The 26057-nt window shown below is 52.9% G+C and overlaps 1 protein-coding gene across 1 annotated transcript in view; it reads left to right on the plus strand.

Moving 5' to 3' along the window:
* Positions 1-49: 49 nt before the first annotated feature.
* NUP98 (nucleoporin 98 and 96 precursor) overlaps positions 50-26057 on the plus strand; it is a 42711-nt gene continuing 16703 nt past the window's right edge. The window contains exons 1-20 of the mRNA XM_065834096.2: positions 50-168; positions 3009-3112; positions 3803-3904; positions 4071-4250; positions 4928-5067; positions 6143-6250; positions 6880-7063; positions 8340-8503; positions 9236-9373; positions 9932-10019; positions 11344-11436; positions 11806-11946; positions 13542-13675; positions 16430-16617; positions 17575-17691; positions 18779-19083; positions 21169-21282; positions 22774-22912; positions 23186-23363; positions 23686-23850. Coding sequence (XP_065690168.2) covers positions 3040-3112; positions 3803-3904; positions 4071-4250; positions 4928-5067; positions 6143-6250; positions 6880-7063; positions 8340-8503; positions 9236-9373; positions 9932-10019; positions 11344-11436; positions 11806-11946; positions 13542-13675; positions 16430-16617; positions 17575-17691; positions 18779-19083; positions 21169-21282; positions 22774-22912; positions 23186-23363; positions 23686-23850 — 2751 coding nt within the window. The 5' untranslated portion in view covers positions 50-168; positions 3009-3039. The remainder of the gene's footprint in view (positions 169-3008; positions 3113-3802; positions 3905-4070; positions 4251-4927; positions 5068-6142; positions 6251-6879; positions 7064-8339; positions 8504-9235; positions 9374-9931; positions 10020-11343; positions 11437-11805; positions 11947-13541; positions 13676-16429; positions 16618-17574; positions 17692-18778; positions 19084-21168; positions 21283-22773; positions 22913-23185; positions 23364-23685; positions 23851-26057) is intronic.

Consider the following 26057-nt stretch of genomic DNA (forward strand, 5'->3'; position numbering starts at 1 on the left):
GCCAATGGGCGGCGGGCGCTGGGGCGGGGCCGGCCAATGGGGCGGGCGGCGGCGCGGCGCGGGGGCGGCTGGGAGGCGCGCGGAGCGGGCTGTGACGCAGCTTCCCGGCCCGTGAGGCGGCGGCACCGCGGGAGCGGCCTGGAGCGGCGGGGCCGCGCTGCCCGCCCGGTGAGCACCGCGGAGCGGCCCCGGGCCGCCCCTGTCCCGCCCGCCCTTTGTTCCGTAGCGCGGCTCCGGGCGACCGGGCCGGCCTGAGGCGGCGGGCACGGAGCGGGGGGGTGGGCGGGGGCGGGAGCGCTCGGAGGGGCCCGGAGTGGGAGGGAGGCCGGGCGGCAGGGGGGGTTTGGGAGGGGGTGCTCGGGGTCCGCCCGATCCGCCTGTCCCTTGTGGGGTCTCCACGGCTGTGGGAGGTGGCGGCGGCTCCGGGGCCTCTGGGCTCTTTCGGTTTCTCGCTGGGGCGGTGGTGCCGTCGAAAAGAGACCGCTGAGCGCCGGAGAGCCGGTAACGCGGGGACTCCGGGGGGTGCGGGTGTTTCCCCGGGACTGCGGCTTGTGGGACTCCGGGGGGGGTCCCTGGGGCCGGGGGTCTCCTGGGGCCGGGCCCTGTGGGGGTCCCTGGGGCCGGGCCCTGTGGGGGTCCCTGGGGCCGGGCTCTGCCCCATGGCGGGTGGTCGAAGGGTCCACCGGCTGTGGGGGTTGCGTTTTAAAGCTCTGTTAATGGGTTAATCACGTTCAGATGTGGCTGGAGGTTTACGCGGTGTTGCTGTAAAAGTGTGATTAAAACGCTTCCCTTCAGCAGCGAGGGGATGAGTCCCCATGTGCAGGGGCTGGTGGCCACAAGTGATGGAGGATCCTTGTATGAAAACCCCAAGTTTTATTAATCCTGCTCCAGCTCTCCTGAAGTTCTTGGAGCCTCTGCAGTCGGGGGCTCTGAGCCTGTTTTCCTGATTAGCACAGCCCCGTGTGAGCCCCTTGTCTGCCTGCACTGTCCCCTCCCTGCCCTGGGTTCCCAGTGCTCAGATGCGTCCGTGGCATCAGTGACCACACAAAGTCCCGGTTCTTTTGGCAGGGTTCACCCAACCTGCTCTGCCGAGGGGCAGTGGGTGGCACAGGGAAACAAGGAAGCTCCAAGCCACACGGGAGGGTGAAGCCTTTTAATAATTGGTTTGTGTTTTCCAAATCTACGCTCCAGGTTTCCTCTGAAATAGAATTTGGCATTTAAGAATCCTTGGTGTACTGGCTGTGAAGAAGCAGCAGCATAAATCAGGGGGATGGTGGAAGGAGAGGGGCTTTGTGAACTGTAAATAGGAACAAATAAGACTGAACAACCGAAAACTGTGTAGATGCTATATCTGGTCTTCAGTGAGACTTGATTAGGGACCAGGTGAGATGATGGAAAATAACCTGTAGAAATAGAGAAATAATGAATGTGGCTGAGGTGGGTGTGCAGAGGTCAAGGAGCGCACTCACATCGGGGTAAAATTTATCTTAAAAGCACAAAATGAAGAGGTAGGGGCTTTTGGAGGCATCCTGGCAGGTGGTGAAGAGTAAGGGGGGTGAATGGTGCCGTGTGGTGGATGTTCTGGGGAGCCACATCGGGTGGTGCTGGGGCACCCCAGGGATTTTGGGAAAGGGGAACAGGTTCTGCAAAGAGGGCTCTGCTGGGGCACAGCAGGGGATCTTGAGGAGGGGGGCGGCTCTGCAGCTCCTAATGTGCACAAGCGTTTGCAGGTGTGAACAAGCGGCTCTTAACACCACCAAACTGGGACGTGCTGCTGGTTGGAGTTGTTGAAGATTCCCCAAAACCTCTCGTTAGTTACTCTTTGGTATGAAAGCATCAGGTGCTGGTTTGCGTTGGCTTTTGTGGTCTGAGGTGGCTGCAGAGTTGTGGGGGTCACTGTGTCCACTCAGAACCCAGATGAGCTTTGGGGGGATGGATGTAAATGGTTGGAGAATTCTGCAAATGGAGAATACCGGGTAGGAGTTTGTTATCCTGGGTGTTGAGCCTCCTGGAAAACCTAAACAGGGTTTAAAAAAAGGCCAAAGCGCTGGAAGTGTGTAATGACACAGAATGGACGCGATAGTGAGTATTTGTAAATATTCTTGGCATTGGGCATGTCTTGCAGTTTTCTAGATGTGGGAGTTCTGTGCTGCTGTGGATTAACCAACAATGATTCTGATTTTGTTTTCCCCAGTAATATTGGTGTTTTCACTGGTGGTGCCAACACCTGTTGGGGCCGGTACAGAAAATACTCCCGATTTCTCGGGCTGGAGTGTGGCTGGGGCTCCATTGTGGTTTTGCGTTAGCTGGGGGGTTTGTTGAGAAGAAAATAAAGCTGTAACATTGTGTTTGTACTTGGAGGAGGGATTGGAGTGAGGTTGTGATCTGTGAATAAAACGAGGGCTGTTGTAAAGGTGAATTGGGCCCCTGCCTCCATGGGGTAAATGTCCCCTGAACGAGTATTTCAAACCAACAGCTTTGAGAAAGTCGGGAGAACCCCGGTGCAGCACGCGAGCGATAAATGGGGAGCAGATGGGCAGCGTATCCCGGTAGTTCTTGTGAGCGCGTTTCCACTTCGCGGAAGATGCTGCGTGTCCCTGCGCGTGTTCTCGGGGCTGCCCCTTCTCGCCTTGAGGTGGCCGAGCAGAAATCCGTTTGTGTTGTTTGATGTGGATCAGAGGGAGTGGAAACGCGTGGGAAGTGCTGTCAGGTGCTCTCCAGGATTCTGTTGGGAACAGGCGGTCAGGGGAGCAGTTTGGTTTGTTCTGTTCATTCTGTAAGACATACGGAAAGCCCAGGTGTGATTGGGGTGGAAGGAGCTCGCTCGTGGCGGCATAAAGTGTTAGTGTTGTGGCTGTTCTCAGTCGTTCAGTGTCACCTAAGCGTGTTGTCATACGCTTTGTGCCATGAGTGCTCACGTTAGATCACTTACATCAACAGCGAGGAACATGAACATTTTATTTTCAAGATAAACTTTTATTTAAAGCTGATTTTTGCCCCCCCCCCAGGTTTAAGGGAGAAACCTACTAGAGCTTGAAGATGTTTAACAAATCCTTTGGCACTCCGTTTGGAGGCAGCACCGGCTTTGGGACAACCTCGACTTTCGGACAAAGTGAGTGAATCAACCTTTCAGTCCTTCTGGCTGTTTTATCGCAGTGTTGGACCAGAGGGTCGGTGGAATGGGAGTGGAACTGGGGTGGAACTGAGTGCTGCGAGGCTGTGGATTGGGTTCAGGAGCCCTGAGCTTCTCCCCTGACACAAGCGTTGAGGAGATACCAGAATTCCATGTACAGCTGTTGAAATGCTCTTGTTTAAAAGGAAGCTCAGTGCTCAGGTGAAGCTGGTCTTGCCAGGGCAGGGGGAGGTTATTTTACTCGGAACTGGATTTGTTGGGAAGACTTGGAAGGAAAAAGCAAAGAGTGAAATCTGAAGAGTGTCTTCTGGAGATGCACATCGTAAATACCACCTTGAGGGAGCTTTTAGCCAATAAATCAGACTATAAGCTGATGTATATTCTGTTCATATTGCTCCTAAACCAAGGTACGAGAAGAGCAGCTTCCAGGTGCCACAGGGGCCTTGCAGAGCAGTGTCTACACTCTGTAGAAATATGACTCAATTATCATAGCCTGTTGCTTCAAGAGCTCTGTGCAACCATTAATTACAGCTCTTTGCTTAGCCCAGACATATATAGGTAGTTGTGCACAGATGTCTTCTGGTCAGTTAAAAAGGTGGTGACGGTGTTTAGTTTCTAGCGCATGTGTTTAGAATGCGGCTTTGTCTGAGCGGTGGTGCTGATTTTCAGATGCTGGCTTTGGCACGACGAGCGGAGGAGCGTTCGGGACCTCGGCCTTCGGGTCAAACAACAACACCGGAGGCCTCTTTGGGAGCACGCAGACAAAACCAGGTACGTGGTGGGATTGTGGTGCAGAACGCGGTCCCGAAGGGAGGATGTTGTTAGAAAAGAGGGGGGACGGGGTGGGGAAAAAGAAACAAGGAAAAACCAACCAAACAACAACAAACCCCCATCAGTTAATGATTGCAAATAATGAATAGTGTCTCTCTGTCTCCAGGAGGATTGTTTGGTTCGACCACGTTCAACCAGCCAGCCACCTCCTCCACCAGCACCAGCTTTGGGTTTGGCACGTCCACCGGCACGTCCAACAGCCTCTTTGGCACCACCAGCACGGGCGGCGGGCTCTTCTCGTCCCAGAGCAATGCCTTCGCGCAGAACAAGCCGGCCGGCTTTGGAAGTGAGTCCCGCCGCCCCAGCTTTGCTTGTTTGCTTTGCTCGGGGAGCACAGAGCGCTGGGCAGACCTGTGGGGTCTGTACAAGTGTCAGTGTGGGGCTTCGGTGACTTTTGGGTGTGTTTTTCCCTCCTGAAGGATATCAAGACACTGGTGTGGTTTGCAATAGCCAAAAGTGAGCCTGATACGCTACCAACTCTGTAGCTGTGATTCTAGTCATAAGTTTTAAACGGCAGTCAATTGGCATTTTCTACTCTTAAATATCTTTTGGTGCTGCTTGAATTTAGCTTTTTATTCTGCTCTCGTGGGACAGTTACAGTTGGTTTTGCTTCTGGCACCAGAATGCCTGAAATGCCTTTTAAACTCTGCTGTAAGTCCCTGAAGCAGCGACAGCTGCTCGCAGACCTTTCTGAGAAATAAACCTCACTGGTTCCCTTTCTGCACATCATTTTCAGCGCTGGCAGGAGCAGAATGGCCCTGGTTATTCTGGTGCTTCCGGGGTGTGGAGCTGGGGGCTCCTGCAGCGCGATGTTGCGTTAACAGACTGTTGGTTTCCATCTCTACTGGAAATGTTCTTTTTCTATTTCCAAACTCTTTTGTAATTTGAACAGCATATTAGTGTTGAAGTGTTAACATTCAGGTTTGGTTCAGTGCTGAGCTGTTTATTTTTTACCTGTTTTAGACTTTGGTACCAGTACCAGCAGCGGAGGTCTCTTTGGAACCACCAACACGACTTCCAATCCTTTCGGGAGCACCTCGGGCTCGCTCTTCGGCCCAACCAGTTTTACCGCTGCTCCAACTGGCACCACTATCAAGTTTAACGTAAGTTCTGAGTTTCCCTCTTAAGCCTGGTTATTGTTGGAAGCTTTATGTTTGGCTGTTATTTGTCCTGGTCACTGGGGTGAAAACAAAATGGATAGTTCATCTGTGAGTGCACAGTGTTCTGAAATGAAAACACCCGCTGTGGGACCGTTTTAGTGGAAATCGGATGTTTCACTCCGAAGAACTAGACTTTTTAATTGTGAATTTGAAGTGCTTCTCAAACACTGGGGAGCCGTGTGCTCTCTAGACTCGGTTTGCAGCAGTGTTAAAGCCAGACAGGTAAACCAGCTCTTAGAACCGAGCCTTCTGGGGAAGGGGGCAGCGCCACAGAACTGGGGTGCTCAGCGCTAAATGCTGAGGGCAGTAAGGGCTGAAGGCGCCGGGGAGCGGGTCAGAGTGAACGGGATTCTCTGGGAAGCCAGCGTGGACACAGAAACGCGAGCCGAGCGCGGAGGCCAGTCCCGCGCGTTTCCTGGTCGGGTGCCCTTTAAGAACGGGGTGAGTAACAACGGGGGTTCCGTGGCAGTTGAGGATGGAGGGCAGCCCGGCCAGGAGGCCACTGCGGCCGTGGGGCAGCCGCTGCCTCCCCAGACCCTCGCTACCTCCCCAAACCATTGCTCCGGCGACTCTCGGCCCTCCGCGTTTCTAGACTGAGCCGGTTTGACCGACTGACACTCTCCGTTGGTTGTTGTGGGGCGCGGGCAGAGCTGCGATGAGCAGCCTGGGCAGCCCGAGCGCCATTGGTGTTTGCTGTCGCAGTACAATTAAGAAAAAGGGGGATAATGAAATCCGTGCGTAGCTAGAGGACTTGTCACTCAAATTCAGGTAAACCGCCTTTAAAGCAAAGCTGGGAAATGAATTGCGCTGCGTTCCTTTGAGCGTTTGTGGGGTGAATTGCACAGATGGCTACTGAGCGTGCCTGGTCTCGGGGTGAGACCACAGTTGTGCAGATTACAGGACTCTGCCTCGGGTCCTGGGCTCGATTTGGGTTTAACAGCATTGCCATGAGAGCACTAACAGTCAACGGCAGCCTGGCTGCATCCTCGGTTTGATACCGTCGCCTCTTCTCTTGCAGCCGCCAACCGGTACCGATACGATGGTGAAATCCGGAGTCAGCACCAGCATCAACACCAAGCACCAGTGTATTACTGCCATGAAGGAGTACGAGAGCAAATCTCTTGAGGTCAGTCCACGAGCGTTCAAACATGCTGCTCTTGTCTGGCCGCTCATTAGTGTGCTCAGTAGAGCTTTTGGCGACTGGAATAAGTATCTTCTGTGCTCGTTAAGGCGTGTGCAGGCTCGAGTATCTGCATTGCTCACAGAAAAGAGAGCTATCATCTAGTAAAACACTTAGTGCATTGCTGTATTAATTGCGGTTGTTTTTAAACGTTTAGCGCTGCAGTTTTTGCGCTGGAATGCCATCTCGCCGTATAGCAGAAGGGCGAGAGGCGGTGTTGGGAGCAGCCCAGCGCTGCGGAGATAACGGCAGAGCCCTAGACACAACTCAGCTCTTTGGTATAAACTGCTGTTCCCAAACACTTAACCTGAAACCTTTCCACTGATGTTGACTGGTCTGGTACTTGAAGCAAATCTTTCGAAACATCTGAAAAAGCCCCAAGAAGTAAAACTGAAACCCATACGTAGCGTAGGTCCTGCTTTTGGTGTCCTCCTGTTTACAAACATAGGTGTTAGAGCTTCTCTTGCTCTCTCCATCCCGGAGCGGGCTGGAACGCTGTGTAAACGTGCTGGTGACGCTGTTGGGACCTGGTTGTGTGTGAAGCATGTGAAGGGAACTGGATCTTGCCTTTCCAGGAGCTCCGTTTAGAAGACTACCAGGCAAACAGGAAGGGGCCCTCGAATCCCGTGGGAGCGGGAGCGGCCGCCGGCCTGTTCGGGTCCTCGACTGCCACGTCCAGCACGGCCACGGGGCTCTTTGGCTCCTCCACCACCAACACGGGCTTTTCCTACGGACAGAATAAAACCGCTTTTGGAACCAGTGAGTACTGCCTGGCCCTGCTGTCCTTGTGACCAGATGGGTGATGTTCCCTTAAGGTGTTGAAAATTCTGTGATTGAAAAAGATGAGGAAGTGTTGGGGTGAGCTCAGGATTTTACTGGTTGCATTATCAACGTTCCATGGTGGGGTTCTTTGCCATAGAAGCTTCTGTGTCTGATGGTCGGTGGGTGATGGCGTCAGTTGGTTGATGGTCAAGTCAAGGTTCTGCCTCTGCTAATGAGCGAACATAAACCCCCTGGAAATGGGGGAGTTAATTCAGAGTAGCCCAACAAGGCTTTACCAGGGGCTTTTCCCCGCAGTAGATCAAGGGCAGGATGTGGATCCACTCTGTGTTATGCGGTCCTGGTTTTATACTGTCCATTTTGGTGAAAAGCTAAAAACTGGGTATGGAATAACTCATTTACTGCCTGGTAGTTGCGGGTCGGTTGTGCTGAGCACTCCGTGTACCTTCCCAAACTCAGTGTAAAACAAATAATGCTGGAGAGTTTGAGCACAAATTCTATTTTCATGAGTTTCTGCTGCCAGCCTCAAAGCAGGTATTAGTGTTGGTGGGATTAGACTGTAAACAGGATCCAGATCCCAGGGTGTATGGGAAGGGAAGCGATTCTGTGCTATGCCCTGGGAACCTGTGGGTCACGGAACTCAGGGGCTGCCTGGCCTGGGAGCTGCAGGGGCTCCTCGTGCAGTAAGGTCTGCGGAAAGCCCCTCGTTCCACTGAGATAGCCACAGCGGTTGGGAGAAGGGGCACAAACTCGTGTAGATGCGTTACAATTTACCATATGTAAACAGCTGTTCTTGGAGGAGGAAGAGGGAGAAGGTGTTTGGGGTTCTGAGGGCTGTAGGTTAGCGGAGGACTTGGTGGGGCCGGGTTAATGGTTGGATTCTGTGGTCTCACAGGTCTTTTCCAACCCAAACCATTCGATGGTTCTGTGTTTCTGTGGCTGTGTGGGCTGTAGCATGAACTGGTGTGTAGGGCCCTGACTCCTGCTTGTCTAGGGAGCTCTTCTCAAGTACTTGTGGTAGGAGGGTTGGAGAACAAACGGGCCATGGCAAAGCTGGTAAAACACAGGCCAGATGTGAGGAGAAATGGTTGCCCTGAGGGTGGCGAGAGCCTGGCCCAGGTACCAACCCCAGAGACACCCCAGGCTGCTCCGTTGAATTCAGACATCTTTATTCCTGTTTGGATGTGCTGAGTGTGGGCACGCGGTGGGTTTTACACACGCTTGAGGGGTTTTTAACCGATGCGTGGTGTTGTAGGTACGACTGGCTTCGGGACAGGAACGACAGGGGGTCTCTTCGGTCAGCAGTCTCAGACTACGAGCCTGTTCAACAAGCCGTTTGGGCAGGCCACGACGACGCAGAACACGGGCTTCTCCTTCGTCAACACCAGCACGCTGGGGCAGCCCAACACCAACACCATGGTAAGATGCCTGTTTGAATCCTGACGGATTGGCGCTGTGCTACAGCGCTCCAGGCACAGCGAGGAGACCGTGATGTAGGGCCTGAGGTCTTCCCAAAATCGTAGCGCAGCTTTGGAAGGCCAGGATGTGATGCTCTGATCGCTGCTGTTTGTGCTTGAGACTTCACACCAGTGTTTCATTCCTGGTAACTGGGCAGCAAAACAGCTTTGAACAAATAACATTTCCCCTTCTCCTCTTCAGCACTCTGCTCTATCAGCTCAAGCATTTCTGGCCATGATCACACAGATCATTCTGCTGTTAATGTTGTCTGTGAATCCATTAGCCGTTCTGTGCTTTCTGGTGGCCCTGAGCAGCGTTCACGGGCTCTCTCTGGACAGAGATGCTGCATAACTAGTGGCTTTGGTTCCAAATAATCCATATTCTGTCTGAATATGCTGTGACTTCTCCCAGAAAACACTGAAATGTTTCCCTTCCATCTCCGTCGCTCAAAGTGATGAGGAAATTCCAATATCCTTTTAAGCCTGGAGCATCAGTTCTTTGCTGCTTGTTGTTGTTTTGTTTGGTTTTCTGTTTCCTTTTCGTAACTGATTTCTCAGAGAACGGCTAAAGCTTTTGAAGTGCTTTTCACCCGTCGTCTTCCCCAGCAAAGGGTGATGTTGTAGCATCGTTTTATGACCTGTGTGCATCAGTTGTGTTCTCGGCAGCGCTTTCTGACCGCGGTTCCCATTGCAGGGTCTGTTCGGGGTCACCCAGCCCTCGCAGCCCGGAGGCCTGTTCGGAACAGCCGCCAATACCAACGCTGGCACTGGGTTCGGCACCGGAACCGGGCTGTTTGGCCAGGCCAACACAGGATTTGGCGTTGGCGGATCGGTACGTCTGTATTTTCATAGAAGAAAATAAAATGAGTTTTTTAAAAAGGAAAACAAAGCACAGATGGCGTAGTCTGGTTCTTGGGTATTGACATCCGTGGAGTGAAGAGGCCAAAGATGCAGAGCAGTGTGGTTTTGTGTGTGCTGAAGGATGCAACGTAAGCCTGTGGAGTAGAACTAGTGCTGCAGAAATAGGTTTATTAACAGTGTCTTGACTGTTGAAAAGCGACTGAACACCTCGCTGTTTATAGTGCTAGGAATGCCTGGGCATAGTGGTGCAAATACCGACACTGAAATTGTGATGATGACTTAACCAAAAATGAATTTTATTCTTGATATTCAGTCATTGTGCTTCTAAAGGGGTGCAAACAGTGGTTTCCAGAAGGTGTTTGTCATGTATGAGTGTTTGTGTCTCACAAACAACCCCCGACCGCGGGCGTCCAGGCTGTGCGGTCCGCGCTTGGCCCCAGCTCTGCGTCCTTGCCCACAGTCGGATCCTAACATGATTCTTCTAATATCAGTCCCATCAGCTTCCACAGTTGTGTTTTCTCCCTTTCAGACGCTGTTTGGGAACAAACCGGCTGGATTTGGAACCACCACGACCAGCGCTCCCTCGTTTGGCACCACCACGGGCGGCGGGCTCTTCGGTAACCAACCCACCCTCACTTAGGGACCCGTACCAACAAAAAAGGGGGATTTTGGTCACTTAAAGCTATAGCGAATATACCACAGACCAGAGCGCCACATCCTAGCTGTGCTGAGTGTTACAGTTCCCGGTGTGCAGCGTGCCTGGTGCGCCTTGCTGCAGGGAAGCGCCCCGGCTGCTGGTTCATACCTTTGTTCCCTGGCTCGAGCAGGTAGATGGTTTAGAGATGGTGGAACCTGTGCTGGAAAATAGTTGAAATGAAAGAATTCGTTCAATGTAGAGGTTTGTTGAGGCTGTAAATGTGCTGTGGTTGCAAGGAGTGCTGAGGGAAACGGGGTAAAACCAGCGATACCTGTGGCTTGGTGGGATAAGGATACCCCGCACCGGAGCGAGGGTTACACAGAATGGTCCTGGTTTAACCGGGGTTTTCTTGACTCTGAGAGCAGCAAAACTACTGCGAAAAGTGAGCAGGAGCACGTTTAGTTACTGATTTTTAAAAATTGTATTGACAATTAAGTGTAAAATGCAATTATCCTGCCAGAACGAGACGGAGGAGCTTGTCGGGGGCAGCACAGCAGGCATGGGTTTGCTAGGCCCGGGTTTGCTGGGCCCGGCCTTGTGCAAACTGATGGTGGTGCTTGTGAAACTGCTCCCAAACCCTTGTTGCGCTGTTCTTCAGACCTCCACAGCTGCTTTATTTAGGCTGATGAACAAGACTGATTTCAGGGCTTGTTTTCAGTTTGCCTGGGTTGCTTGTACTGATACAATGTTGGTCTGTGACTGCAGCTCTCTAGTTCAATTCCATCTTCACATATTAACCAACCAGCTGATGCTTTCACAGCCTTCAGTTGAAGAGCTAATTTGATGTTAGATGTGGATTGTACTCAGTTACGATGAGAGAAGTGTCTTTGAGCTGTGTGCTTGCATAAATCTGGGTTGTTAGCTGCTTTGTCGCTGAGAATCGAAAGCGCGTGTGAGGTATAAACAGTATAAAGCGGGATTTGTTGCATCCAGGTAGCTGAAGTAACTTCATGTGTTTCATTGTTGGCAGAATCAGCAGCATCGTGTCAGTTCTGGCTCCCAGTAAAACGCTGGAGTTTGTAACAAACTGAAAGGCAAAACGCTGTTTTGCTGCGCTGATGGTTTCAGTGTTGTGTCCACAACTCAAATGTGGCTTTACCGTTGAAATCCCTTCTTGCCCCTCGTTGGTTTAACTCGCGTTGTTGGAAAGTGGAAATCTGGCCTGAACTGTGTCTTTGAGCTGATATTTTTAATTCCACCCCTAACGGTGTTAGATTAACGAGCTCCCGCTTCTGTTCCCGAAGGTTTTGGCGCCAACACTGCTGGGAATAGTCTGTTTGGAAACAAGCCTGCGACGGGGACGCTGGGAACCGGGCTCGGGACGGGCTTTGGAACAGGTGAGAGCTGTGTGTGTCAGCCCGAGCACAGCCACCACGGAGCCCTGCGCCTGGAGCTGCCTCTGCGGGAAACGCTGCGGGTGGTTTAGCCTGAAGCCACCAATCTCAGCCCCAGAACCAAGCAGAGCTCATTAACCGATGCTAAATAACCTTTTAGAAGCTGTAGGCGCTGCTTACAGTGGCGGTTAATGGCTCAGAAAACCGAGGCATCCTCTGCGTTTGAAGGTTCTGGTCTGATCACACGAGTGCCTGTAGCATTTGTGGGCACGTCGAATGTTTCCTGCAGCTTAATAATTGATCTTTTAGTTGTTGATGTGGGATAAATTGGCTCAAAGTGCTGTAGTGAACGGGGCATCTCTTGTGCTGCAGCTCTGGGCGCAGGACAGACCTCGCTGTTCGGGAACACGCAGACCAAGCTCGGCGGGACGCTGGGAACGGGGGCGTTCGGGGCGCCGGGCTTCAACACATCGACGGCTACGCTGGGCTTCGGAGCCCCCCAGCCTGCTGTGGGTGAGTGTGCGCTAAACCCGGCTTAACCGCCACTGCTTGACCGCTGCTGCCCCCCGTGTGTCAGATGGGCCTGAGCGTGGGAGCACATCCCACCCAGCTGCTTTGGAGGGAGAAAAGTATTGCAGTGTCAATTTGAGGCCAGTTCTGTTTGCAGCAGCAGTGCAGACCACGGTATTGACTTTTAGTGCAAATTATATGTGGTGTTTTTAAGTAATTTGAAGTTGCTTAACATTAGTAATCTTGAAGACAAAGTTCTAATGTAGCTGCAGTTATTAGTAATGTGTTTCCCGTTGTTGAATTTGGGGCAGCAACAGTAGGTACTTATGGAAAAAACGTAGGGAAATGTGGTGTTTGCTGTTCAGTAACTCCAGGCAGAGCTGGAGGGGCTTAATGAGCTGGTGTGCTGTGCCACCGGTGAAATAAATGGCGTTTAGATCCGGGCATGTTAGAACGTGCATCGCTCCCAGCAGCACTCGCCGTGTTTGGAGGATCTGAGCACCTGAAATGAAGGACAGTAAGTGATGCTTGGGCTCCTGAGACAGTGGTTGCAGGAGAACGATGACACACACGGCACATGATGCTGGGGGGATGATGGGCCCGACAGAGCTGGTGGGTGTTCAGGGATCGGCTCCTGCACAGTTCCAGAGGCACCTGCAGTGCTGAGCGAGCAAAGCTGCTGCACAAAAAGCACGGTGGGGAGGTGGGGACTGACACAGGGAGTCTGGGAAGGGAACAGGGACATCCCCTGGGCTTGCGGGGCTGGGCTTAGGAAAGCCAGAGCCCAACTGGAACTGGATCAGGGGGGCTTCTGTAAGTGTACGGATGGCAAAGGGAAGAGTAGGGAGTTTGATTCAGGTGAGGGTTGTGCTGCCATCCAGGTGCACCTGGGTGGGCTGGAGAAATGGGGTGACCTCCTTGGTGTAGCTAAACTCTGCGGATAACCCGAATATCCCCTCTGTGGGCAGCGCAGGAAGGGTCTCGCTGGTTCAGTCTGCCCGGGTAGCCCAGCTGGTGTGTGGGGAGGAGCCGCTGGTTTCCCACAGCAGTGTGTTCGGCTCTCCTGGGATCAGAACTAAGCTGCTTTAGGTTGCTCAAAACACTTCATTATGTGAACACATAGTGTTTTATTGGGAATTAAAATTAGGTGATAAAAGAGAGAGAGGTTTGTTGTAGGGACGACTCGACCTGTAAGTTTGATTGTGGTAGCAAGAATATAAAAACTTCACATTGCGGATTTTTGGTGGCTTGGGTTGGTTTTTTGTTTGCGTATTCTCCTTGAAAGATGTTTCAGAAGCCAAAAGTATTAGTTAAATACAAGTTTTGACAGACCAGGCTTATTCTACTGGTGTGTGGCTCTCTGTGCCCTCAGCTTTCACAGATAAACTCATTGAATGTGGTTGCAAATTCTAATGAAGGAAGAGAACGTGATTATTTTCCTCCAGAGTGCTGCAGAAACAGTGGCTGAGAGCAGGGACAGGACGCCGGAGCTGGTGTAGAAATGTGAATTCCTGTGTTTGGAAGGGTGTCTTTTCTGCCTGCCCTGGTTCTATTAGTGAAACTGTTACAGCTACAAACCGATGTTGTTGTTGTTGTAGCGCTGACGGACCCGAACGCGTCGGCTGCCCAGCAGGCCGTGCTGCAGCAGCACCTCAACAGCCTGACGTACTCGCCCTTCGGAGACTCCCCGCTCTTCAGAAACCCCATGTCAGACCCAAAGAAGAAAGAGGAGGTAAGCGCACCTACAACTAGACTCAGATTGTGGGTAGGGTTTGAGAGTACTCTATGTTTTGCGCTCGCTCCCTTCACTTAAGCACGCAGTGAGCAGCCAAACAAGCTGTTGTGTACCCATCCTTGTGCAGTGGCTTCTCCTGCTCTCCAGGACACAAACTGCTTGTCCTGGGGCTTCCTTCACTGCTTTTGGCTGCACCAGAGCCTTGACTGCAGAGTTCTTGTGCACGCGGCTGCTGACTGAGAATAAGAATGGGTAATTGCCTGCGCTTGGACTATTTTTAGTGCTTAGCTTGAGCTTTGCTTGTGACATCTCTTACGACGGTCTCTGACAAACCAGCCGCTGGTGGTTTGTTTTAAAAGACAGCAAAACGAAGGCTTTTCAGACTGTGTGTGAAGGTTCCGAACAGCTGCTGCCTCTGGGCAGATTGCAGGGGCTGAGGTGACTCGATCCCAGCACGTTACTGCAGACACGGGCTCTGTGCAGACTGCTGGACCTGCCCGGTGCTTTCCCACTCCAGCCCTGCAGCCGAGTGTGTGTCCCCAACACAGAGAGCGAGGGCGCTGGCACAGCTGCCTGCACAGCCACAGCCACCGCGCTGCCTTCAGCAGCTCCTGTGTGACTGCCAGCACTGCCCGAACACATGAGCCTGTGCAGCCGCGTCCCCTTCCTCCCCTTAGAATCACAGAGTTGTTCTGCTTGGAGTCACAAAACCATGGGCTGGTTGAGTTGTGCCCTCTGTAGATCCCCAGTCCAACCCACTACTGCAGGGTCACAGAGCAGATCACGCAGGGTCACAGAGCAGATCACGCAGGGTCACAGAGCAGATCACACAGAATCCCAGGTGGGTTTGAATGTCTCAGAGAAGGAGACTCCACACCCGCTCTGGGCAGCCTGGGCCAGGCTCTGGCACCTCCCAGCACACAAGGTTCTGCTCATGTTCAGATGGAGCCTCCTGTGGTTCAGTCTGTGCCCGTTGCCCCTCACCCTGGCGCTGGGCACCACTGAACAGAGTCTGCTCCATCCTCTGACACCCACCCTGAGATATTGATCATTGATCACATCCCTCTCAGCTTCTCTTCTCCAGCTCAGCAGCCCCAGCTCTCTCAGTCTCTATTCATAAGAAAGGTGCTGTAGACCTCTCCAGATCATGGAGTCCACCCGTCCCCCACCCCTGTCCCTGCCCCATGTCCTGAGAACCTCACGTCCATCTGTCCAACCCTCCAGGGATGGTGACTCCAGCACTGCCCTGGGCAGCCTGTTCCAATGCCCCACAGCCCTTTGGGGAAGGAATTGTTCCCACACCCAACCTCAACCTCCCCTGGCGCAACTTGAGGCCGTTTCCTCTGCTCCTGGCGCTTGTTCCTGGGGAGCAGAGCCCGACCCCCCTGGCTCCAAGCTCCTTTCAGGCAGTTCAGAGATCAGAAGGTCTCCCCTCAGCTCCTGTTCTCCAGCTGAACCCCCGGTTCCTCAGCTGCTCCCATCACGCTGTGCTCAGTGCTGATGGGGTTGCAGTTCCTGCTGAAAGCACCTGTGCTCACACTCTCTGGACTCACCTGCACGTTTGTGGATCCCCAGAGCGTTAACATGGCCCCTCTGCCCATCCCATAGCCCTGCCCAGGCCTTGAGCATCTTTCTGCCCCACAGAGCAGGCGAGGCCAGCGTGCAGCAGATAGATGCAGCACTCAGACATGCATTTTGTGGGTACCCTGTGCTCATGGATCCCTCAGCACCAGCACGAGCCCTCTGACAGCACCCAGGACCTCCTGCATGTAGGTTAGGCCAGCTTGGAGCTTGCTGGCCGACCGTACACTTGAGCTTTGGGGACTCTGCGTGTCCCTCGCTGCCAGCAGCTGTCACCTGGGCACACGGGCTGGAGAGCTGTGCTCCGGTGCCAGAGGATGTTGTGGGGACCTTGTGCTGGTTGAACCAATGGTGTCCCTGGCACCAAGAGGGACCCGTGTCCTGGTGCATCCAGCACAGCACGGCCAGCCGGGCAGGGAGGGATTGTCCCGCTCTGCTCTGCCTGGGGCGGCCTCACCTGCAGCATTCACTGTGTGCAGGGCTGGGGACACAGATAAAGCTGCTGGAGAGGGTGCAGGGGAGGCCATGGAGCTGGTGAAGGTTTGGAGGGGAAGCTGTGTGAGGAGCGGCTGCAGTCCCTGGGTTTGCTCAGCTGGAGCGGAGCAGACTGAGGGCAGAGCCCATGGGCTGCAGGTTCCTCAGCAGGAGCAGGAGGGGCAGGGTGAGCTCTGCTCTGTGACAGTGACAGAGCCCAGGGAACAGCAGCAGATGAGCCAGGGAGGGTCAGTGGGACATGAGGCAAAGGTTCTTCCCCCAGAGGTGCTGGACACTGAACAGGCTCCCAGGGAGGTGTCACGGCCCAACCTGACAGTGTTCAAGAAGAGACTGGACAGCGTCCTCAGACACACGGGGTGACCTGTGGGGTGTCATTGCAGGGACGGCACTTGGACTCCGTGATCTGTGGGTCCCTCCAGCTCAGGACACCCTGTGGTTCTGGTGTCCCCAGTACCCCTGGGGCACACGTTGGTCCCATCCCAGCCTGGGGCACAGGCTGTTGTTTCTGTTACCTGTTGTCAACCAGCTTTTTGTCTCTTTTTATTTATTACTTTGCCTGTTACTTATTTGCTCACAGTCCTCGAGCGGATATCTGATCAACACCGTGTCCTCTCCCTGGCCACAAACCTCACCGTAAATGATATGAAACACCAGTTCTCCACCTCTTTGTTTCAGAGGCTGAAGCCAACCAACCCAGCGGCTCAGAAGGCCCTAACGACACCCACGCACTACAAACTGACTCCGCGTCCAGCGACCAGAGTGCGGCCGAAAGCTCTGCAGTCGGCCGGATCCGCTAAGTCTCAGCTCTTCGATGGGCTCGACGATGACGAGCCGTCCCTGGCCAATGGCGCCTTCATGCCAAAGTTAGTTCTTTTTCCTTTTGGAGGGGAGTGGTGGGGCGAGAGCCTTCTGATCGTGTTCAGTAAAGTCCTGCGTAGTGTCCCGAATTCCGTGACTGTTTTGTGCCTCAAATATTAGTCGTGATAACAGATTTTACGTGGCATTTGAATGGAAATGTTTTCTGTAGAGGAGATTAAAATGTTCGGGTTAAACTGTGAAAGGCAAACAAAATGTAAGATGGGGTCATCCTGAGTCTGAGGCAAAACTTCTCTGAGGTTAATTCGGAGTTATTACAAGGAGAGCTTGCGGTACGTCCCGCCTCTGCAGCGGAAGTGTCAGCAGGTTTGCTCACTCACCCGGTCCCAAGGCAGATTTCGGACATTTGCACAGCGTGGAGCTGGTTCCGTTTCAGACACTGTTTCATTTCTGTGAGAAATGAACGGTGATGCTGTGGATCCGCCCTCATGAACACTTCGGTTTCAGCCTTCAGGAGCATCGGGGCAGTCAGACCGGAAAGGGGGCTGGGAGGCCTTGGAGTTGAGTTAAAATGTGGAGGAAGATGCATCGGTCATTGAAAGCCCATCTAAACACAGGCTTTCTAAAAGCATTTGTGACTTGGGTGAACTTGATGGCTTTCATGTAGCCTGAGCCACCCGTTCGCTCTCCACGGAGAGAGCAGGTGTGGAATTACCTGGTGCTTTAACGAAAACCACCAAATGGTCAGTTAAAAAGAAACAGAGAACGCCATGGGTGCTGAACTTGGGGTTCGAAGCTTTCAATTATTTGGGCTTTTTACACTTACAAAACCGGGAATGGAATTCCAAAAAGTAGCTCAGCTACTGCAGGGATGTTACGGGAGGTTTCACGTCTTGAGTGTGGGAACCGGTGTTATCCGGCTGGTTCCTGAACGCAGGAATTAAGCATAAAATACCTATTTATGCAGTGAATATATCCACATTTCTCTGTGTTTTTCTTTCTAGGAAGAGCATCAAGAAACTGGTTCTGAAGAATCTCAACAGCAGCAACCTCTTCTCGCCCGTCAGCCGTGACAACGAGGACCTGGCCTCTCCCTCCGAGTACCCGGAGAACGGCGACCGGTGCGTTGCTTCGTCAGGACGGTGTTTCACCTTAGAGAAACGCAAACTGGTTCTGCCTGTCTCTACGTTGTTGTTATTATTCAGAGGTGTCTTTTTAGCTGTTTGTTGGAAGCGAGTTGACCCGTTGGGAGGTTAATTTCCTCTTAAATGAGCCCTGTGTGCTTCCTGTGTGGTCACACACCGACTCATTCCATCCGGAGTCGGGAGTTGGGGGAATGCCGTACCCTATGGGGTGAGGAACTAGGGCAGCGATGGACCCAACCTGAGGGGAGGACCTTTCCTTCCCTTGGTCCTCAGGAACGGGGAACTGCAGGGAGCGCCGCTGACCCAAATGCCTCATCATCATCATCATCATCATCATCATAATGATGTGTTTTCAACATGGTAAAATGAGGATTTTGCAAGGCACTCTCTTCCCCACAAAAACCTGAACATCTGCTTCCTCTCAAAATCTGCGACCGTATTGCAGATGAACTTTTGGGATTTCTTTTTTTTAGAGGCTGGAAAAATTCCTGACCAGCTCAACGTTTTCTTTCTATTTGAAGCTATTTGCTGTAAGAGCCTCTGGTGGGAGTGGGAACCGTGCTTGTCCGAACCCCCAGCTCACAGCTGCTGTGGACTCTGAGCCTCATGGACAGGGGTCCCCAGCCGCTCTGGGTCACTGCTCCAGCGCTGACGTCCTCAGCCATTCCCCTGGGTTAGCGGGGCTGTTTCTCCTCCTCCTGCCGTGTCTGTCCGTGCAGAGCCTGAATTTTGTGTTCAGTGCTGTGGCTGCAGCCCCTGCAAACCTTTTCTCCAGACTGAGCGACCCATTTCCCTCAGCTCTGCTCACAGGGCACATGCTCTAGTCCTCTGACCATCGTGTTGCCCTCTGCTGGGCTGGCCACCAGCTTTTTGGCGGTGGGAGCCCCAGGTTAGACAGAAAATGGCAAAGCTGATGTGACAAAGGCAGAGTGAAGGGAATGACTGCTGATTCTGCAGTTTGTTCTGCTCCAGTTTGCTCTTTATATGAAAAAACACCGGAATTCTCATGTTGATGAAAGTCTCGTAGGACTCAATAATTCCATGTTATTCTTCATTTCTTCAGGTTCTTTCTGTCCGTGCCTCCCGACGAAAACCACAGAGCAGACGGCGAGCGAGAGGAGGAGGAGGATCAGCACGAGGTGACGAGGTTCTACACCAACCCCATCGCCAAGCCCATCCCGCAGACCCCCGAGAACGCCGTGCACAAGCACCAGACCAGCGTGGACGACACCATCGTGGCTCTGAACATGCGGGCGGCCCTGCGCAATGGGCTGGAGGGCAGCAGCGAGGACGCCTCGTTCCACGACGATTCCCTCCAGGATGAGCGTGAGGAGGAGCCCGAGCCCCCGCATCACCCGCACCCCGCAGGTCAGGCCGCGCAGCACACGTGGCTCCCTGCAGCACCTCATGCACACTTCAAGTTCTCTTCCACTGCTTTACACCCTCAGCTTTTTCTCTTTTCCTCCTTTTTTCCCTTCAGAATCCCAGTCTTGCTTTTCAGTCTCTTACCTGGTGCAGATATTTCTTTTGCTGAGCCAGTGAGCGATTAAATTTCCTCACCTGATTTTGGATCAGACTGAGGTAGCGGGATGTGCAAGAGGGAGGAGGACCCGGCCTGTAATGGTTCTACAGCAGCAGGCTGAGTTATCTCCTTCAGGAATGGGGCTGCATCCAGCTGGTGGCCGCTCACTAGTGGTGTCCCCAGGGGTCAGTGCTGGCTCCAGTCCTCTTTAACATCTTTATTGATGATTTAGATGAGGGGATTGAGACCATCATCAGTGAATTTGCTGATGACACCAAGTTGGGAGGGAGTGTGGACCTGCTGGAAGGCAGGAGGGCTCTGCAAAAATAGGCTGATTCCAATGGGATGAAGTTCACCAAGGTCAAGCAGCGGGTCCTGCACTTTGGCCACAATAACCCCTGCAGCGCTCCAGACTGGCACAGAGTGGCTGGAGAGCAGTCAGGCAGAAAGGGACCTGGGGGGACTCATGGACAGGAAGCTCAACAGGAGCCAACAGTGTGCCCAGGTGGCCAAGAAGGCCAATGGTGTCCTGTCCTGTATCCAAACCAGCGTGGTCAGCAGGACAAGGGCAGTGATCCTTCCCCTGTGCTCTGCATTGGGGAGGCCACACCTGGAGTGTTGTGTTCAGTTCTGGGCCCCTCAGCTCAGGAAAGAGATTGAAGTGCTGGAGCGGGTCCAGAGAAGAGCAACAAGACTGGGGAAGGGACTTGAACACAAGCCCTATGGGGAGAGGCTGAGGGAGGTGGGCTTGTTCAGTCTGGAGCAGAGGAGGCTTAGAGGTGAGCTCAGCACTCTCTAGAACGACCTGAAGGGCAGTTCTAGCCAGGGGGGATTGGGCTCTTCTCCCAGGCAGTCAGCAATAGGACAAGGGGGCATGGGCTTCAACTCTGCCAGGGGAAATTGAGGCTGGAGATTGGAAAGCAATTCTGTGCAGAGAGAGTGGTCAGCATTGGAATGGCTGCCCAGGGAGGTGCTGGACTCACCGGCCCTGGAGGTTTGTAAACTGAGATTGGCCATGGCGCTTAGTGCCATGATCTGGTCAATGGACTGGAGTTGGACCAAGGGTTGGACTGGGTGATCTCTGAGGGCTTTTCCAACCCAGTCCGTTCTGTGATTCTGTGATATCTGAGAGGTAACCAAGTGTAACACTTGGTAGTTAACCCCCAAACTGCGTTGTCGTTTGCCGGGAAGGGGATGCAGCACAGGATGTGGTCGTGTCTCTCCAGACCCATCGTGCGCCTGTTCTCAGTGCTCTCAATTCCAGTCCCGAGGTTCAGTGAAACTGAACAAGATCTAGAAGTGTGAAAAGATCGTAAGAGCTCTTGAGTAACATTCCCTGCAGTGAGACTGTAGCTGGTGAAGAGATGGGGCTGTGGTAGATTGGTTGGTTTGTGACTCGAGTCATCTGGAGAAGGTGAGGAGGTAAAGATCAGTCGGCTTTTCAGGGAATACCTGGCATCTAACGAAACGGGCGGGTGACGTGTTCAAGAGAAACATGTTCAGGAGCCCCAGCGGCAGGAAGTTGTAGATGCAAAAAGCTTTTGTGGATTTTAAATACCACTACACTAATTAAGAGGCGAAAAAGCACAGGAGGCTGTTAAATGTGAAAGGTGCTGTGTCTTGGTGAGCAGATGCCCGAGCCCCAGGTTATCAGAGCAGGAGTGTTTCTGGCAGGTGTTGCTGGATGTGTTTGTGTTTCCCTTTCACCTCCGCATGTGCTGCTCTGGTCAGGTCTCTGCAGAGCCCGGTGTAGCTGTTGTCCTGAGTGTGTGACGATAGACACGGAAATCGGGTGTTTCAGTTTCTCTGCTTGCACTGCCGCGCTGATTCTCTGTTTGCGCCCTGTGGTTGTAGAGAACTGGAATGAAACTTGTGAAACGCTGCAGTTGGGAACTCTGTCTGTCCCGTTCTCAACGACGTTTGTGTTGCAGGGATCGTTCTGACGAGAGCCGGTTATTACACCATCCCGTCCATGGAGGAGCTGGCTCGATTCACCAACGACAGAAACGAATGTATTGTGACAGACTTCACCATCGGCCGCAAAGGTGAGCGCAGGCGGCTTTTCCGCTTACGTACGGTTGAACCAACCTCTTCAAATCACAGAATCACAGAGGGGTTTGGGCTGAAGGGACCTCCCCAGTGCCCCCTGCCATGAGCAGGGACATCGTCACCAGCTCAGGGTGCTCAGAGCCCCGTCCAGCCTGGCCTGGGATGTCTCCAGGGATGGGGCATCTCCTTTAAACTGGAACCTGTGCCCTCAGCAGCGTTATGAACAGAGCCCTGCTGTTGGGAACAACTTGAATCGAAGGCTTGGGATCTTCATGCTGGCAGCGCCAACCAACTGTGTTGTGGGGTGGCTTGAAGCTCAAATATGAAAAGAACAAAAGCACTTGTAGCTTTTACCTGTAGCTGTCCTGGTGGACAGCACAGTGACCATGAGCCAGCACTGGGCCCCTGTGGCCAGGAAGACCAATGGTACCTGGGTGAGTTAGAAGGGGATGGTCCGTAGGTCAGAGAGGTTCTCCTGCCCCTCTGCTCTGCCCTGGGGAGACCACCCCTGGAATCTTGTGTCCAGTTGTGGCCCCTCAGCTCCAGAAGGACAGGGAACTGCTGGAGAGAGTCCAGCGCAGCCACCAAGATGTTGAAGGGAGTGGAGCATCTCCCGTGTGAGGAAAGGCTGAGGGAGCTGGGGCTCTGGAGCTGGAGAAGAGGAGACTGAGGGGGGACTCATTCCTGGGGATCAATATGGAAAGGGGCGGTGTCAGGAGGATGGAGCCAGGCTCTTCTGGGTGACACCCAGTGACAGGACAAGGGGCAATGGGTGCAAACTGGAACACAGGAGGTTCCAATGAAAGATGAGAAGCAACTTGTTGGGGGTGAGGGTGTCAGAGCCTGGCCCAGGCTGCCCAGGGAGGTTGTGGAGTCTCCTTCTCTGCAGACATTCAAACCCGCCTGGACCCCTTCCTGTGGAACCTCAGCTGGGTGTTCCTGCTCCATGGGGGGATTGCACTGGATGAGCTTTCCAGGGCACTTCAACCCCCGACATCCCGTGGTTCTGTGATTCTTTTAAGACACTTGCCGTCCCTAAATGTTGGAGCATTGGTACAAAACATACTGTCACTTCTATCCCTGTTGCTACCTGCGCTGGAGCTGACTGAGCTGGAGGGAGAGTCTTCAGCCCAAACTCTATTCTTCTTTTTATTTTTTTAAAAAATAAGTCTTAGGGTGTATACCATTTTTTAAAATGCTTTTCTTAAATACGCTGTAAAGCTGAGGGTACACTAGGTGTTTGTGTTGGCAGTATGAACAGCCCAGCTATCACAAAAAGCTTTCTGTGCAAAAGAACAGGCTGTTAGAAAAATTACCAACACATTGTCGGTGTCCTCACACGGGGGAGGAGGTGTCACTTGTCCCCTGTTCTGGAGCCAGGACGAAGCTCGTGGGAAGGTGGGGAAAGCGGCCGCGTACCAGGAACGTGGGTTCTCTGGCGTGTGATTTTTCATGGACAAGTTGTGATGTTTTGATTTGTGTTGCAGGTTACGGCTCGATTTACTTTGAAGGAGAAGTAAATCTGACTAACTTGAATCTGGACGAGATCGTTCACATCCGTAGAAAAGAAGTTATCGTTTACCCTGACGATGAAAGAAAACCGCCTATTGGTGAAGGTCTGAACAGGTAACTCTGCAGTCTGTGGGGACGGTGGCTGGTAAGGACGGGTTTTACGGAGGGGACAGCGAGCTGGGTTTGTGGGCAGCTGACACGAGATGTAACCGTGAGGTGTGCGCTCAGGTCGCAGTGTTGTACAGTTTCTAGATACCTGTGAGTTCCTGAGCAAGAAATGCGGTTTGCAAGCTTGTTTGAGGCCCCCCGTTCAATTCTGAGCTCTGTGTGCACCCTTAGCCGCTTGGCCTCAAACCCCGTGGTCTCTCACGCTCCTGTGTTTCCCAGGCGAGCCGAAGTGACCTTAGACGGAGTGTGGCCTACGGACAAAACCTCGCGCTGCCTCATCAAGAGCCCCGAGCGGCTGGCGGAGATGAACTACGAGGGCAGGCTGGAGTCCGTCTCCCGCAAGCAGGGCGCTCGGTTCAAGGAATACCGCCCCGAGACCGGATCCTGGGTGTTTAAGGTAAAGGTTGGGTTCTGGTCGTGAACTGACTTACAAGAGTATTGGGAGTAATGTCAAATTAAAATCTCCTAAGTGCTTACAGTTCGCAAACTTCGCTAAACTTCTGTCTCAAGTTAAACTGTCCTCACCAAATTGGTGAAAGCTTCTTTGAAAGGTTGAAGACCTGCATGGAGCGGGTGGTTTTGCTCTGGAAAAAGCTGCGTTTATTCTGGGTGTCACCGCTGCTGGTGGACAGCACTGGCAGCTCCTTGTCCGGGCCTTTCCAGAACGGACGCCTGCGATCTCTTCCCGGTCTGACGGGTTTTCCCTTCTCTTTGCACAGGTGGCACACTTCTCCAAGTACGGCTTGCAGGATTCAGACGAGGAGGAGGAAGAGCATCCTTTAAAAGTGGATGCCAAGAAGTTAAAAACGGCGCCCGTGGCTCCCCCGGGGCTCGCGCCGCCCCAGCAGATGGCCCTGGACGGCAAACCGACGCCCCCGGCTCAGGTAGAAGGAGGCCAGTGACTAAGAGGGGGTTTAAACCCAAATGTGACGAGTGGCTGGTGCCTGGGGAGGGGCTGGTGAAGTGACTGCTGGCCTGGAAAGGAGCAGAAGCCACGGCGAGCTCGCAGAACTGCCCGGCTCCTGTGACCGAGGAGAGCTCGCGTGTGCTTTGAGACCCTCGGCACCGAGGGGTGTGGGGTGGGAAGGCTTCAAACCCTTGTTTCTTGTGCAAATTTGATTGAGTTTGGCGTGTTTGCACCACTTAAAACTTGGTTTGTGAATACTGAACATACGCTATATAATTACAAGGCCTTGTGCTGCCTGCCTTGACAACACCGTGCATTAATTTGACTTGACCACCGTTGAGCATGTGAGACTGTAAGCTTGATATTTGAAGAATGTGCTCTACTTTTATTAAAAATTCCTTTTCTGAGGCCTGTTAGCTGCCGGGTCTGTAAGTGTGTTTGCGCAGGGTGTGATTGCTCCCAAAGCATTGATAGAGCATCCTCAGCAGTACCCGCCTCACTCAGGGAGGGGAGCAGTTTGTCCAGCTCATTGATAACCCCTTCAGATCTAATGGCAATTTCCTTTAAACCCACAAACCAGGACTTCTAAAGGTTAGTCCACTTGTATTTTCGGGATGTAATTAGTGCGGATATCGCCCCACTGACTGAGGAGCTGCTGCAGGCTGTTTGGAAGGCGTCCGGCCTCTGCTGGGGTGGAATATCCTCTGTGCCAGCTGCTCGCGGGAGAAGTACCGACATCTTCTCCAAGTCACTTATCATAAGTCAGAAAGCAAGTGCAGAACAGACCTTATTTTTGCCCAGTTTTATTTCTGCGTCTCTGAAGGCAAAGCAGGAAAAGCAGCATAAGATGCAGGACTGTCACACAGGCCCAACGCTTGTTTCTTTTGGTGTATTTTTGTTTGGGGTTTGATGGGGTTTGCTTCATTTTTGTACTAGATTGGTTGTTTAGAAACCAGGAGACGTTCCAGCCCCATCTCTCTTTGTTGGCTTTGGGTGACAGCCCTTCCGGACATGGGTCTGTCCGTAGTGTCATTAGATGTGACAAATCACGCTTGGCGCTTGTGCCAAACTACAGTTTACTTGTGTGGCAGGAAAACACGAAGCCAACTGGGAATTGCTTTTAATAGCCTGTGATTTAGTTATAGAAACACTTGAGTCGCCATCCCTGCAGGGGTTGAACAGATACAGAGATGAGGTTCTCGGGGACATGGGGGTGGAATTGGCAGTGTTGGTAATAGTTGGACTCCATGATTTTAAAGGTCTTTTCCAACCAGAGCGATGCTCCGCTTCTGTGATCTGTGTCCTGGGTCTCGATGCAGGTTGGAGCATCCCTGGCCAAAGCTCCGGTGCATCTGTTCCCCTCGGTGCCTTTCAGTTTCCTTCATTTTCCTCCTTGTTCCCATTAATGGGACCAGAGCTGATGTTTCAGGCCTCTCTTACAGATTCTAATGTATGTAACAAAACCATGTCCAGGTTAATTAACCTCCTTGACTTGCCTACCATTACCGACGGCTTCGGTTTCTGAAAACAGGGAAAATACTTAATTTCCAATCCTCGGTGGAACACCATAGCGTGGCTTAAAATCTTGCCGAGCTCTTGGTGTGTAAAGCATCTGAAAATCCTGTTCTTTAGCCTGTAGGAAGCATTTAGGATCTAGACTTGAGTTTTGGTGTTTTTCCTTCCCTAACTTGAATATTAATGCATTTATCAATGTTTCAAGGTCCATGGGCAATAGTTACACCAGGGACCTGGCTGCATTAAAGCGCAATGAAGGGAGCAGCAAAACTTCTGCGCTTGTAACCATATTTTACTTGTAAATGTGTTGCGGTGCTGCAGGTGTGCGCAGAACCCGCTGGCCCAGGCTCCTCCTGGGTCTGCCCTCGAGTTCTGTCTTTACAGACCCTGGTCTGGTTTTCTCTGCCTCCTTTGACAACCTTCATGGCGTTTCTTGGCTGATTCCAGTGAGCTAAGAAACAGCCATTTGAACACGCTCTTCAGTTCCTTCACGGGGTCTTCCACGGCCCGTACGCTGTGGCTCCCACACACCGAGAGCTGCACGGGTGACTGCCCCGGGATGCCCGTACCTGAGCCACGGGGTGGTTAAACCGAGCTAAAGCAGCGCCCAGGGCTGGGCTTGGAGCCCATCGAAGCTCCCCAGGGCCGTTCAGCTGCCGCGGCGCAGGC

Source organism: Patagioenas fasciata, chromosome 1, assembly GCF_037038585.1.
Source record: "Patagioenas fasciata isolate bPatFas1 chromosome 1, bPatFas1.hap1, whole genome shotgun sequence".
Lineage (NCBI taxonomy): Eukaryota > Metazoa > Chordata > Aves > Columbiformes > Columbidae > Patagioenas > Patagioenas fasciata.